General features: G+C 34.5%; 1 protein-coding gene across 2 annotated transcripts in view; it reads left to right on the top strand.

The window, feature by feature from the left end:
* The first annotated feature begins 7,819 nt into the window (after positions 1–7,819).
* Positions 7,820–14,412, top strand: part of LOC144838551 (hemicentin-1-like) — a 73,111-nt gene continuing 66,518 nt past the window's right edge. For both annotated transcript variants that reach the window (XM_078693961.1, XM_078693959.1), the window contains exon 1: positions 7,820–8,365. In XM_078693961.1, the coding sequence (XP_078550087.1) occupies positions 8,035–8,365 (331 nt within the window). In that variant the 5' untranslated portion in view covers positions 7,820–8,034. The remainder of the gene's footprint in view (positions 8,366–14,412) is intronic.

The following is a 14,412-nucleotide window of genomic DNA, read 5'->3' as shown; positions in this document are numbered from 1 at the left end:
TGTTATTTCATAAATCTTGCAGCATCTTTTCTGATGGTTTTTTTTCCATAATTCCCAACTATGATACATGAGTTTGTGGTTAATATAATGAATCATATAGTAATCTTCTACAGCTTGGAGCCTTCTATTCCTGGTTTGTCATTTTGGTACCAATTCACATAAGATAATGTAAAATCATCTTCTTAGCTTCACGTAATTTGCATTGCACTATTACTTCCTCCAAGATGTCACTTCATGATCATAATTTAAAAAGTTTTTTATTTTGGCCTACAAAGGTCGTTGACTTAGGGGGACATTTTGTGATTGATATAATGGATCATGTATAGTAAACTTCTACCGCTTGGTGCCTTCCTGGTTTCTGTCTGAAGCAAAAGTTTCGGTCATTGTAAGATACGCATCACGCCGTTGTGCTGGTATGGAGAGCTGTCGTTCGAAATCAGTGTCAATTTGAAAATCATCTGCTGCTTTCTTTGGTTCCTTCTTTTCTTTCTCTTGAACTTCTTTCTTCGAGCTTCGTCGGTCAATGTTATTTTTCAAAAGTCACTCGTCATAGGTTGATTAATCCACGACGTCCTGCCTGTTTGAAGACTTGGAAGAAAACGTGTTGTTCCTCTATCAGACGCTTCATGGCATTTTGCTTTCAAAAAAAAAACAAAACCCGAGAGTTTAAAATCAATTTCAATATATTTGTGAATTCATTCTCAACACAGAAAGTAAAGTAAATACAATTGTTCTTTTTTATCTTGATAAATTATTATTCTTATTGAAAACATTACGTACTGGCGCAAAATCAATTTTTCCTTGGCGCTTCATACGTAGGTGTCGCTCATTTCATAGTCCACTGCAGAGTTGAACTAAAAACCAAGATAATTTAAAATAATATTCAAAACTTCAGTAATAAGTGCAATGCACATCGATGATGTGACAATGATCCAATCGACTGGAACATGATTTAAAAAGTATTTTTTCTGGGCTGAATAAAATCTGTTGAAAAATCAGGGGGACATTTTGTGGTTGATGTAATGGAGCATGTAGTAGTCTTCTACAGCGTGTTGCCTTCCTGGTTTCTGCCTGAAGCAAACTTTTTTTGTTGGGTTTCCGGGAAGCGTTGGTACCACTTCGAGTGGTTCCAAGTAACTCGATCGTTGTCCCCATTGGTCGATTTCGGTCATTGTAAGATACGCATCACGCCGTGGTGCAGGTATGGAGAGATGTGGTATGATGTCAGTGTCTTCCAAACAAATTGGTCTATCAGTAGTTTCAAAATCCTCTGGTTCTCTCTTTGATTCCTTCTTGGACTTCTTGTTCTTATTTCTCTTTTCTTTTTTCTTCGAATTTCGTTGGTTAATATTATTTTCCAAGATACATTGGAAGTCACTCGTTATGGGTTGATTAATCAACGTCGTCCTGTCGTTCGTTCATCAGACGCTTCTTGGCATTGCTCCTCCTCGCTCACATTCCTTCCAGAAAGACTAGAGGTACGTAGTTGTTGGAGAAGACTAGTCTTCCCGGATGGATTTGCAATTTCCAGGAGACTCCTCCCTCCCTGTCTCTTTTTGGGCTTCCGCTGGGTTTTCATCTTGTCTGTTTCATTTGCCCTGATGTCTTGGTAGTCAACTTGAGTGATTGGTCTGTCACCAGATGACTCATTTCTCTCTTGAAGTTAAGAAGAAAACAAAAACTGTACAACACGAATCACCACGAATTCTTGAAGAACTGTAAGTATAAATTTAATAATAATGAATATAAATAATTAGGGCCTATATAACTTTATTCGTCTTAACAAATGGTTGCAGAATATTGTTTTCTTGTACAGTGCCGAAGTTAGGGACATGGTTAGGGCTCTATAGCTCTATAGCTCCATCGTTCCTCCCCCACACCCCCTCTAGCTATATAAGCTAGGCTAGGCCTAGGCATGACCTCGTTTTATGATTAAAAATATCTTTCAAGATTTTGATGTAAAACGTCTGTAATTTTTACAAAACGTTAAATAGTTTATTCTTAATAAATCATCCTACAATTATTGACTTACCGTTTCATTTTGTTCGATTTCATTTCATTATATCTAGGCCCTAATATTATAATTATTGCTTGAGATTGTCAAACTTATAGATGGTCAGGGCCGCTTTCAAATTTTATACGGAATTATGTTCATTCCGAAATAATAGATTTAATTGCATTAAATTAAACAATCGATTAGCAAACGTTATTCTGATATTTTATCGTTCAATAAACACGTGATCGGTAAAATCGTACTTAAAACACTTACTTTCGGTCATAGGACAAAATCTGGGATCTTTTTAAAATAAATCTGTAATAACAATGCCATTATTAAACTATCGATTAGCAAAAGTTATGCTGATATTCTACTTTCGACGCGTTCAATACATGTGATCTGCATGTGCTTTGAAATCCTTCATGGATATTTCCCTCTATTTATTATGGAGTTACGGCTACTACTTCCGTTCCAATCAGGATTTAAATTAACGTTAAATTCAGTAGCATGTAAAGGATCTACAGTACATTAGCATAGTATTTTGAAAGTGCCACAAATTCTGTTACTTATATATCGGTTGGTAACAGGATTTTCCATGAAATGATGCAGTGGTTACGTGTAGAAAAAAGCGTAGCCCTCTCGTATCGGTACATGACGTCTCAACAAATTGAAAGTAATCTGCAAGAATATTTTATAATACGAGTTGTTTTTGTGTAATTGTTCTAATTGTTTGGTCTTTTTTTATTAACCATAACCATATTAAATATTATTATTTGGTGAGTAAATACCACCCTGCTTATTTTTATATAATATAATATAGTGTTATTTATTTGTTACATCTGTGATTCCTGCACAGACCTTAAAATATGTACAGCGGGCCATGTATATGCTTGTGGGTGTCGTATGTGGAAAATAAATTGAATTGAAATTGAAACTATTATTTTTGTCATTCCCGTATACCGTACAATCCACATATTAATATTTAAGGCCTTGTATGACGGTGCCTCAAGGTGGATTCGAACCTTAACACTTGACATAATCCACGTAGATCATCCACTTATAATGGATTGGTTTACCATATTGTAATCAAACGAGTATAACTACTACTCTGCAGGGAGACACTCTTGTGGATTTCCTGCACTGCATTTCATTAGTCGTCTTCTTCTGACAATTGGTAATTTATTGTAAACTTAGATTCAACAGACTAATTCTGAGGCTTCCGTCGCTCCTTTGCGTATAGACGCCTTCAAGTATCCTTTAAGTCCCATTACTTTCAACAACGCTTCCCTTTTCAGGAAGAAAAACAGAGATTTGTATTTTAATAATCATTAATCAAACTACTTACCTCTAATGTGGTAATATGAAACACAAAGAAATAATATTTTAGGGAAGCGGTTTGTAAGAAATCCGCTTTAATCCCCAAGTTACCTTAGTTGAGATTGTTTTGGGATTATTTTGCGGGATTTATTTTTATTTATTCGGGGAATTGTAGACGGGAGGGACGCCAGAGATGGTGGTGTCGATAAAAAGGGGATAGTACTGCAAGTTACATTAAAAGTTTAAAATACTAATGATCCGTGTTTACATTTTGTGAATTTGAATAACAGCTGACGAAAGGTGAATAAACGTATACATATTAATATGAAAGAATCCGCGATAGAAAATCATGATTATATCGAACAGATGGTGTTAATCCGGTGTCATCTAGCGTCTAAGAGCCCATGAGCTGCTGGACTCATCATACTTGATACCAGTCGCATGTCAGGGTGACTGACCCTAGCTAGAAGTGGAATCTCTTCCAAGCCCTGCGGAACTTCAGAGAATTTAATTGTCATTCAGGTAAACACTGCTGTTTGCCATGGGCCTTCAGCTGGTGTTATCAATGTATACGGTATCGTTCATCGAGTAGTCCAAACCTAAGTAAACCATACCTCCATGAGTAAACCAATGTTTTGAAAACCAATGTTTTGAAAATCAATGTTTTTTAAAATCAATGTTTTGAAAATAATTGATGTTACTGTTGATTTGGTTTATGAATCACACAATCTGGACCCTCCATGATGATACAAAGCAGTCCGATTCCGAACACACAAACACACCCTCAATGACTTCAATTTATACTTTGTTTTAATGTCAAATTGTGGTTAACAGTACGTGCTCGTGATAGATATTTTATAGGATCGAGGAGAGAGAGATCAGAAAAATATATATACAGAGTTTTGGTGTTTTCACAGGCCCTTTCAGTCATGGTGTCATGTCATTTACATTCATTATGTAATTGTCGTTGAATTGTGCTTCATAATATATAATTTTGATGGAGAATGAGAGAGAACGGATAAATAGGAACAATAAGAGCAAAGATGATTGCTTTCTCCGTTCACAAATGATGGTGGTTACAAATTGAATGGTAACCGCACCTTTGGGACATACCGTACTCTATTCACGGTAGACCCCTTTTAAGGGGACAAGGACAATATATGTTTTAACATTTTAAATGTTAAGCTACCCTAAGAAATCTCAAAAAGACAATTTAAAAACAATATGCGTTTTCGCAACGCAACAAGTCGTAAATCAGATAGAGAGAGATACCATAACTTTTTCGAGTGTTAAAAGCAATTACCGAGGTTCGTTTAATAAATTACTAACGGAAGAAAAGTGGTGCTACAGTCTGAGTTTGTTCCTTTATTGTGCTGTTGACATTATAAATCGGTTGTTAATATCCTAATGTTTTGGACATTTTACCGTACGTCCGCAATCATTTAGTAATCGTATTATTTGACAAGACCGTCAAGGATAGTATTAGTACAGGAAAACTATGAAATATGGTTGAAAAAATTGCAACAGAATTTATTTCACCACAATGCATTTCTATAAGGTCCCTATATGAACATACTAAAAGTCTAGAAAAATCCAGGTTGGGGAAATAGGTTTTTTTAAACAAAATGGCCGCCAATGGCGAAAATTCCTTAAAAAGGACAAAAAAACATAAATGATAGATCTAATTACCACTTTATAACAGTTTTTACAATGGTTTATATATTTCTTTACAATTTTGAAGAACTGAACTACAATAAACACATTATTTTAAGTACTGTTAATTAGAAAATGGCCGAAAAACAAATGTTTAAGTATCTAGATATATCCCTATTGTTATAATATATAAAACGCAGTCCTTCCTATGCTTAATGCATAGGATTACGGTGTCTAATAATAAATCAGTTCATTTACATTTGTACTGTTATAACAATATATTACAACATTGGTGGTGCCAGTGGGGAGGGGTATTATACGGGAAGGGTGAGGGAGTCTGTCCGTCCCCCCATCCCCTCTCCCCAATTGGCTATTTTTTATGTAGACAATATGATGATATTTCCTAATATAAAACAATACCCCATTGAGTGCTGTTTCAAGGATTTTCATTTTTAAAAGTGAGTAAAACTACCCTTTACCGGTATAATATTGTCGGAACTTCTGGGTGCGCTCCCATTGATGGCCCAGCCAATTGATGCTAGCTGCGCTCTTCCCCCCCCCCCCCCCCCTCCCTCGTCGGGAAAATCCTTGCGCCACAATCTATTACCGTATTTATTCGGATAAACGCTACATTTAGAAAAATCGAATAAAAGGGTGTATTTATTTGATTATACATGTTACCACATTACACCCACAAAAATAAACGCCTCTCCGAATAAACTCCTCACGACGATTACACGCCCCCACTACCCTCCTTAAAAATCAACCACCAAGGGCATTTATTCAAATAAATGCGGTAATTTCACTTTCATCTTGTCAGTATCTCATCCTCCATCTATTGGTGGGGAATTGAGCATGTGCTGATGCCGTGGCATTCTTAAAAAATAGTGGAGCAGCAGTCCAAATCATATTTTCTGCAACTGCAATTCATTTTACTACAACCTTATTTACAGGTACATCTAATCAACTTTAATAGTTTCTCTGGTGCTGGTAGTAAATTTGTCATCAATACTTTCCATCCCTAGTCTGTGGGTTGAAGAGTATTTCCTATTCACTGCTATACCTGGTAATAAAGACTCACGAAATGAAATTTTGCAGCAAAGTATCCATTGACTTCCCTCCATATATAGCTACCAATGCCAAATTCCTGATGCAATGTTTTCTTTTTTTTTGGAAACTGTTTGGTTTACAGAATTTGACATACAACTCCAACTGTGATGTGATGATTTTGAAGACCAACACCTTTTCCTAAACCAAATTTACTTACGGCCCATACTTATAGCCATTAAACACAAGAGTTTACTTTGCCTTCACATAACGTAACAAACATACATGGTACATAATAAATGTCTTGAAATGTTGCTGTTTCGGGCCAAGAGGTTTGATGTAGCAGTGCTCCCCCATTGATAACATACAGTGGGCAGTGAGATGAAGGTTTCTGAGTAGTCTAGCAGTGTGTATGGAGTCAATGGAGTAAAAGAGGGCTGCAGGAAAAGTACAAGATTCTTTTTCAACAATTGATGCATTGTGTATGACTGTCTCACATAGATGATGAAATAGTATATGTGAGGGAATTTGCACTGCTTCTTTATTGATGAATATGGTTGATTTTGACCCATGTGTAATAATATGTTCTTTCCTCTTAAATTAATATTCTGTCACGGTTGCTTCATTCATTGATTTAATACCGTATGTTCTCGATGCGGGAGCACTGTGAATGCATGTAAAGTCTGTTCTTGGTGTAAAGCTCTGCAAAAATTAGTTTGCTTTTTATACATGGAATCCATGGATGTGATACTACTACGTCCTATCTATTTGGTATAGGAAAAGGTGTTAGTCTTATAAAGTCATAACACCTGGGCAGTAGTAGGCCTATGCTTACAAACTCTGTAAAACCAAACGTCTCCAAAAAAAGAAACAATCGCATTAGAGGAATTGGCATTGGTAGCTATATACTGTATGGAGGAATACGTTCTGGGAGAAAGTAGCAAAAAGCAAAACAGCACTTGAAATAAAGTCTATTCCCCCAACAACAAATGCTGCAAAATGTCATTCCCTGCGTGTATATTACCATGGTACAGCAGTGGATAGAAAATACTCTTCAACCCACAGACTGGGGGATGGAAAGTTACAAATGGCGTGATGTGTCCATTGATGACAAATTTACCACCAGTACCACTGTTTGTGACGAATACCACGGCATCAGCACATGCTTAATTCCTACCTATAGACAGAGGATGATAACTGGACAATAAAAATGAATGGATTAATAGATTCTAAGATTGTATAATTCTATTGTTGTGACAGTATAAATGTAAATGAACTGTTTTATTAGACACCGTCTATTATTATAACCGTGGTGATATCTTGATACTTAAATGTGTGTTTTTGCTGCTAAATAGCACTTAAATTAATATGTATATTGCAGTTTAAATGTTTGACACTAGAGAAATATAAAAAGCATTATAAAAACTGCTATCAAGTGGTAATTAGATATAAAATATATGTTTTTTGTTCATTTTTAGACATTTTTTCGCCATTGGCGGCCATTTTGTTTAAAAAAACCTATTTCCCCTACCTGGATTTTTCTAGACTTTTAGTATGTTCATATAGGGACCTTATAGAAATGCATTGTGGTGAAAAAAATTCTGTTGCAATTTTTTCAACCTTTTACTGATTCTGAGCATATCTTTCCTGTACTATATAGAGTTATGTATAAAACAAAGTTTTTACACTATTGGTGGCGCTATTTTAGTAGGCGTAAGTAAAAACTTATCGGAAAACTTGGAACCGATTTTCTGCTGATAAACTCGTTAGCCAATGAATAGTCTGCTATCAAAGGCGTTCGAGCATTCAGCAACTGGACTTGAGCGGGATAGCAAGGCAACGTTGGTATCGCTGGGATTCCACACAAGTCCGGCTTAGCTTTCTGGGTTTTTTAATTAGGTCTATTAAATTTCATCAAGATTGTTCATCGATTCAACTTTGGAGTTCTTAGAAAGACAAATTTTCCCAAGTTCTCTCGAACTTTCTAATGGGTGTCTAATAGGTAGCAGATAAAATAAAAAATGAAATCAACATTACTCGGCCTTTTGGCCGTTCTTTTTGTTTGTCAACAAGCTGGTGTAAAATCGCAAACTTTTAATCAGCCTCAAGTTTTCTTCGATACAAATAACGGTGGTACTGCTATTGACACTAGTGATTATCCAGAAGAAGAAGATGAAAACTCGCATTTTGGAATCGCTGCATCGACATTAACATTTGTTTTTGATGTGACTGGTTCCATGTACGATGACTTGGTGCAAGTTATTGAAGGGGCTGCCAAAATTCTTGAAGAGACTCTGTCAAGAAGAGAGCAACCTCTTCAGAATTTTGCTCTTGTACCTTTCCACGATCCAGGTATGTTTAATTTTCTTTTTACCCTGCATCCAAAATGCTTTGTTCGACAAAAAATAAAAACAAACGTGGTTTTATATAATATTAAGACCTTGTTGAATATTTTCAAGGACAAAAGTTCTTCCTATTTTTTTTGTATTGAAGATATCAATTGACCCTAATTGTTTGGCATAAATGCACATAGATAATATCTATACAATACTGTAGTAATAAACAATGAAATCTGGTTGCCTGATTCAACAGTTCTTTCTTTCTTTTATTCTTTATGGTAAATTGGTTATGATTGGACTTTCCTGTAGAATATTATTTTATCCTGCATGGAGATAAACAATTTGGAATTTTAACAAAGGATTATTGTTTTAATCTGACCAAACTACCACTTCTCCTACAATAGAATTCTTTATCTTTTGTTTCACTGTTCTAATACAAAGACAATCTTGAATTAATATTAGTATTTGTCTGTATTATTTAATAATGCAGTATTTTTTCCCATGATGGTTTGTAAAGAAATGTACTTTTGAATAGGCCATTTTGCAGTTTTCTGTAGAAAAAAAATTAATTATTTCACTCATAAAAAGACAAAAGATTTTAACAAAAAATCATTGTCTGTCAGACAATTTAGTTATTTTTTGCTTTAAATTACATTTGTTCACCCTCGTTCCCATAAGAAAAGCCCCAAATTATGGTTAAAGTCATGCATTGCTATCACTTCATGTGATCAACAGGCGTGGAATAATAGCTAGGATAAAAGGATAAAATCCTTGACATTGAATATTGACAAAGAAAAACCATAATCAATTATTAAACAAATATACTGTGAATATTGTGATTTTAAAAAATATTAATATAGTGTATCTACTATTACTTACTATTAAAAATATATCAATATTTAGGAAAATAAAAATGATTGTGATATATCTACTATAAGAAAATAATTGGTTATGATATTGCTCATCACAAGTGAGGAATTACCATATTAAACCATTCACATTGATTTATTAACTTAGTGTTAAATCTTGTCAACACATTTGTCCTTTGTCATACAACAAATCCCCTTGGGGTCTTAAATTAAGATCACAACTAGAAGTTGAATTGAACTTTTTGCAGTAATCTGTCATTAAGAATTTGACCCAGATATGTATTAAATACTTGAGACTGGGATTAATAGAGGAAATGCACAAACAATAAGGAACACAGGTTATACTACCATCCGATTTAATAAGCTAGCATACAGCTGTGAATGAAAACAATTGCTGGATTCTCATTGGTCAATAGTTTATACATCTGTTGATTTTGTAATAGAGTAGTAAATCACACATGTTCCTACATGATGTAGTGTATAGTATCTGGTTTTGTGTTACAATGTCCGCTAGAAGCATAATTTAATTGATGGATGGCTAATATCCAGTCTTGCCTATAACTTCTGTCAGCAACTGAGCAGTAGTGTTTATTGTGGCTTGTTAGTTGACATGCTTGCGTACAAATCCCAGTGTCATTGGTTCAAATCCTTGCTACTGAGAGCCTTGAGACTTGGTTTAGAAGCATGGGTTGGGGGTCCTGTAAATTGATAAGTAACATATTGTATTTGGTGTTGGATACTGTTGGATGGTGTGGAGGACTTGCTTGAGCGGAGAATTGTTCTCAATTAAAAATAAATGTTATCATCAAACAAGTTTACCGGACTAGTACGATTGCTTGTTTTTATTGGACATTGTACGTTTGGTCAGGGCTAATTCAAACCGGCACCAAAGTTGTTCAAATTATTGTTAATAATATTTCATTGACAATACCATTGTTTTTTGGGATGGTACGTTGGTTGAAGATTAGTTGAAGTGATGGGAATACAGTATGTCAGATTAACCTAGTCGAACCGCTTGCTACCTGGCTTTACCTTGACCTGCTTTAAGGTACATGAGTATTGTATGGCAGTACAGTATGTTGCATTTCCAACAAAAATCGTTACTGATGAGTACTTCCTTTGACCCCAATAAGATTCCTCGACCCAGATATAATCAAACTACCTATTGTTTTTAATTTAAGTCTACAGTTGGTTTAAAATGATTAGAGATTGTGACACTAAGAAACTGAAATATAGTAACCCTGTAGACTAGAATCATACTGTCGTTTAAACTGTAAATTAATAGTAACTAAAGGTATCCAACTCCCACTTAATTTTATCCTAGGACATGTATTTTTATTGTAATAAAGTATACTATTATTATCATTTAATTCCATATCTTGGTTTAAATGCTAGGCCTTGTAAAAAGTTTTGTTGTTGCGGAGTAGAGCAGCTATTGAGGGTGCACATTAAATGTTGAATTTAGATCCAACCTGAACAGGTTGGATTTCAAAGAGAAAATAATGCATGGTATGTGAAATTACGAAATTAATCAAATCAAATAGGCCACATACAGTACACACGTAGGTGTGTACATATAACAGAAAATTATACAATTGAGACCTTTGAGTCACCTCATTGTCCCTTGTTAGTATCCTTGCAACGCATTAGTCGGCATGTGTGTGACATGTACACGATATCCTGTAGTAGCGCAAATTATGTAGAACATACACCATAAGGCTTATGGGAGGAGATGGGCATCAGTAATGTCACAACATTGATAAGATTGGAATCATTTTTGCGAATAGTTAAAAAAAAAGATGTATCGTCCCCCAAAAACATGAAAAATGAAGATTAATTGTTATCAGACATTAAATAGGTTATTTTTTTTGTTTTAATCAAATTAATCACTTGCGTAGACAAAAAAAAAATTGTTTTCACTTGGGAAATAAATAAATTTTGTTAAATGTAATTTTTGGTCAAAGTGCATAACTATTATATTATAGGACATTAAAATGGCATATTCAACAAAAAAATGTTTAAGAATAATTTTTTCAGGGGAACAATACATCTTTAATTGGTTTTTAAAAGCTATGGTTTTTCCCTCAATCAATGTGCTATTCCTTCTATGGCTGCACTTGGCTGAACTTGTTTAATCAGGAGACCTGTTTAGATTCTTCTGATCCTAAACCAATAATATAAACGCATTTATTAAATTCCATAGAACCACACAAGTATGTTATGTGTACGGTTGATGACACGATTATGTACTGACCTTTCTAAATGTAATCATATCAGCCTGTCCATTTATTGCTTTGGACATTTTACCGTTTTTATGGGGAGCTTGTATTTCCTGGAAATTGAATATGATAAAACTTATATTGGAACACTCAGTAGCGTCAAGTATGTAATTTTGCTGTGCAAGATAATTAAGCAGGAACACCAAGCTTGTTTTAAGACCTACTATATCCAGCCTAATCTTAACACAAAACTCACCCAAGAAACCCCAGGGTGCCTCTCAAAGTATTGCTTATTACACACCCACTTTTTGGCACCCACTCCTAGACTAGTTTGTTTGTGTCCAGGGTGTTGAACTATAAATAATATAATATTATAATATAATGGTCTTACCTAACATCAAACATGTGTTTATGGATACTACATGTTAGTAATCAGCTCTTGTGAACAGTCATTGCTTGGACCCGGAGATCTAACAGTATTTATTTATTTTTGTTAGACCCTTCATCAGAGAAGTTCTACACTACCTTTAATTGATTTTACTGTATTGCCTAATCATCCAGTTAAACATGGTGTTTAGATCTAACAGTATTTATTTTATTTACTAATTATAAACAATGTTAATGGATAGCCTATGCAGTAGTGTGCATTTGACCAGAACAATTCTTAAACATGTCCTCTCTGTTTTGCCATTAATAAACAAACATACTATACTGTGTTCATCTTTCTGAAGAAGTAACCTTGGACTTATCTTCCAGGAATTTACTACTAGTTCTCCAAGGTGAATCCTCCATTAAAGTAATTTTTTTTTAAGTATGTTTTTAAAGTCGAATATTCCATACATAAAACATAGTTTTCATGTCACAGTTGAAATATAGATTTGAAAACTAGCTTTTCCAAATTGCACAAAATAAATACATTTGCCTGGTTATAAACAGGTTTAAGTTTCTTTACTCAAATTGGATGTACATACTGTATTTGTACTCTAAAACCTATATCAGGCTGATCACATGAGAACTTGTATCGGATCAGCTTAAGTATGTTATATGCATGCTTAACTCTAGTGTGTGAACACTACTTCAATTAGAGAAGCATGCAGTTTCCTAGCTCTATGGCATACTAACAATCAAAGTCATTTTACTGGCAGTAAACATTCCTAAGTTATTATAATACAGCATGATATAACTGTCCATCTCTACATTGTAGAGTATGTGATGTGTGAAATGTAACCATCAAATGCAGTATACAGCTAAATACTCAGTTCTTACAAAAACATAAACAGTCCATAAAACTATCTTGAAAGATGCTGTTAAAATACTTTGACAACTCAAGTGGTTTGTTTGCAGTCTAAAGTGGCTGTCAGTCATTAGAGGCAGCAATGTCAGCCCACCAGGAGGGAGGCAAAACCTGGAATAAGTTTACTTTCACCTGCTAGTAATTCCTTCCAAAAATGTATCGTGTAAACAAACTAATATGCCTATATGTACTTTGATTCTTCATCTTCAACAGCAAAACACTGAGAATTAAATGTTATTTTTGATTATTGAAAATTAATCATTGCTTTCTATTAAACAATAGGGGAATGTTATCAAGATATTATTTTCCTCAAATAGGCTCCAGTAATGCACTCTGGTTTTTAAAAAATACAATAGCACTTTACTTCACTTTCTACACCAGCAATAAACCTTAAAGCACAGTGCATTAACATAAACAGAAAGAACCTATTACAGTAATTTGTCAGAAATACTCTACATAATGTTATTGTCACCATAACTGTTTCCCACAAGAAAGACGACAAACTTCCATATTGTCCCTAACCATTTATTTAATAAATAATATTTTTATATTTCATTTCATTTTAAGAACATTTTTTATGAATTATATCATTTGAATACTAATGCGATTATCACAATTCCTTTGAAAGCTGTTTGTCTTGTGTTATATAAAACATGAAATGGTGTCACCTCTGCTATGGGCCATGTGCTTTTACTACATAAGCACATGTGTTTTTGTAGGTTAAACCTAATTTTAAAGTAAGTTAACTCCAGAATGGAACACATAAAAGTACCGCTGTCTTTGGCAACCTATGCACCTTTTCTCAAGTGTAAACATTATTAATTAAAATTATTTTAGGTGATGTTTTTTAACATTCTCTTGCACACTGAATGTTTGGCAAGTGGCCAGTATTATTGAGAATGCCTTCGTACAGTACTTTATACTAGATTTTATGTTATAAAACTTAGCTAGCTTCTTGAACATTTCAGTAATTAGGTTAATCCTATTTTAATTCAGAAAAAAAGGCTTCCAGGATTTTTGTTTGTTTGGGTATGAACCTCCACCCTATGGCAATTCCTTTTGGACCTGGCCATTTTAGCAGTACAAATTATAACTTCCGTGTCATCTGGCTATGGACTTTGACAACAAGCAAAAATGACACAAGTGACTAATTTTCCATCAAATATAAAATAATAATTGTCATGATGTAGATTGGATAAAAATAAAAAAATGACTTAATATTCTGTCTGTCTCTTAAAATCATTGCCTTATGCCTAGCTTTCCCTTTTGAGTCATTCTCGAGTGTTTAAGATTGATATAACACTTTTTTCAATTTTGACCCGATTTATCATTAAAGGGGATGTACCCCAGAAAAATAAACCTGTAACCTATTTCACCTGCTTGAAAGGTGAAATGCGAAGCTGTTAGTCAGCGTCTGAATTGAATTGCACTATCACAACACCATATGAATTTCTTTGGGTTGATAATCAACCGATTAAATGTCGCGCTGAACAAAATCAACGCTAGTCTGATTTCTAGTTGGCTTTTGAGGATTTTCTCAAGTGACATAGCACTGAAACTAATTTGCATCGTTGATAACCAAAAAACGTCACTTGGACTGACACGCTTTGATGGTTTCGCCAGGTTGATGTTTAAACTTACCGTATGTCCAGCTTGGGTTTTGTCCGCCCCCGCCATG

This window comes from Antedon bifida, chromosome 3 (assembly GCF_963402885.1).
Source record: "Antedon bifida chromosome 3, ecAntBifi1.1, whole genome shotgun sequence".
Classification (NCBI taxonomy): Eukaryota; Metazoa; Echinodermata; class Crinoidea; order Comatulida; family Antedonidae; genus Antedon; species Antedon bifida.
Note: the sequence above shows the minus strand (reverse complement) of the source record. Positions and strands in the feature narration are given on the sequence as shown.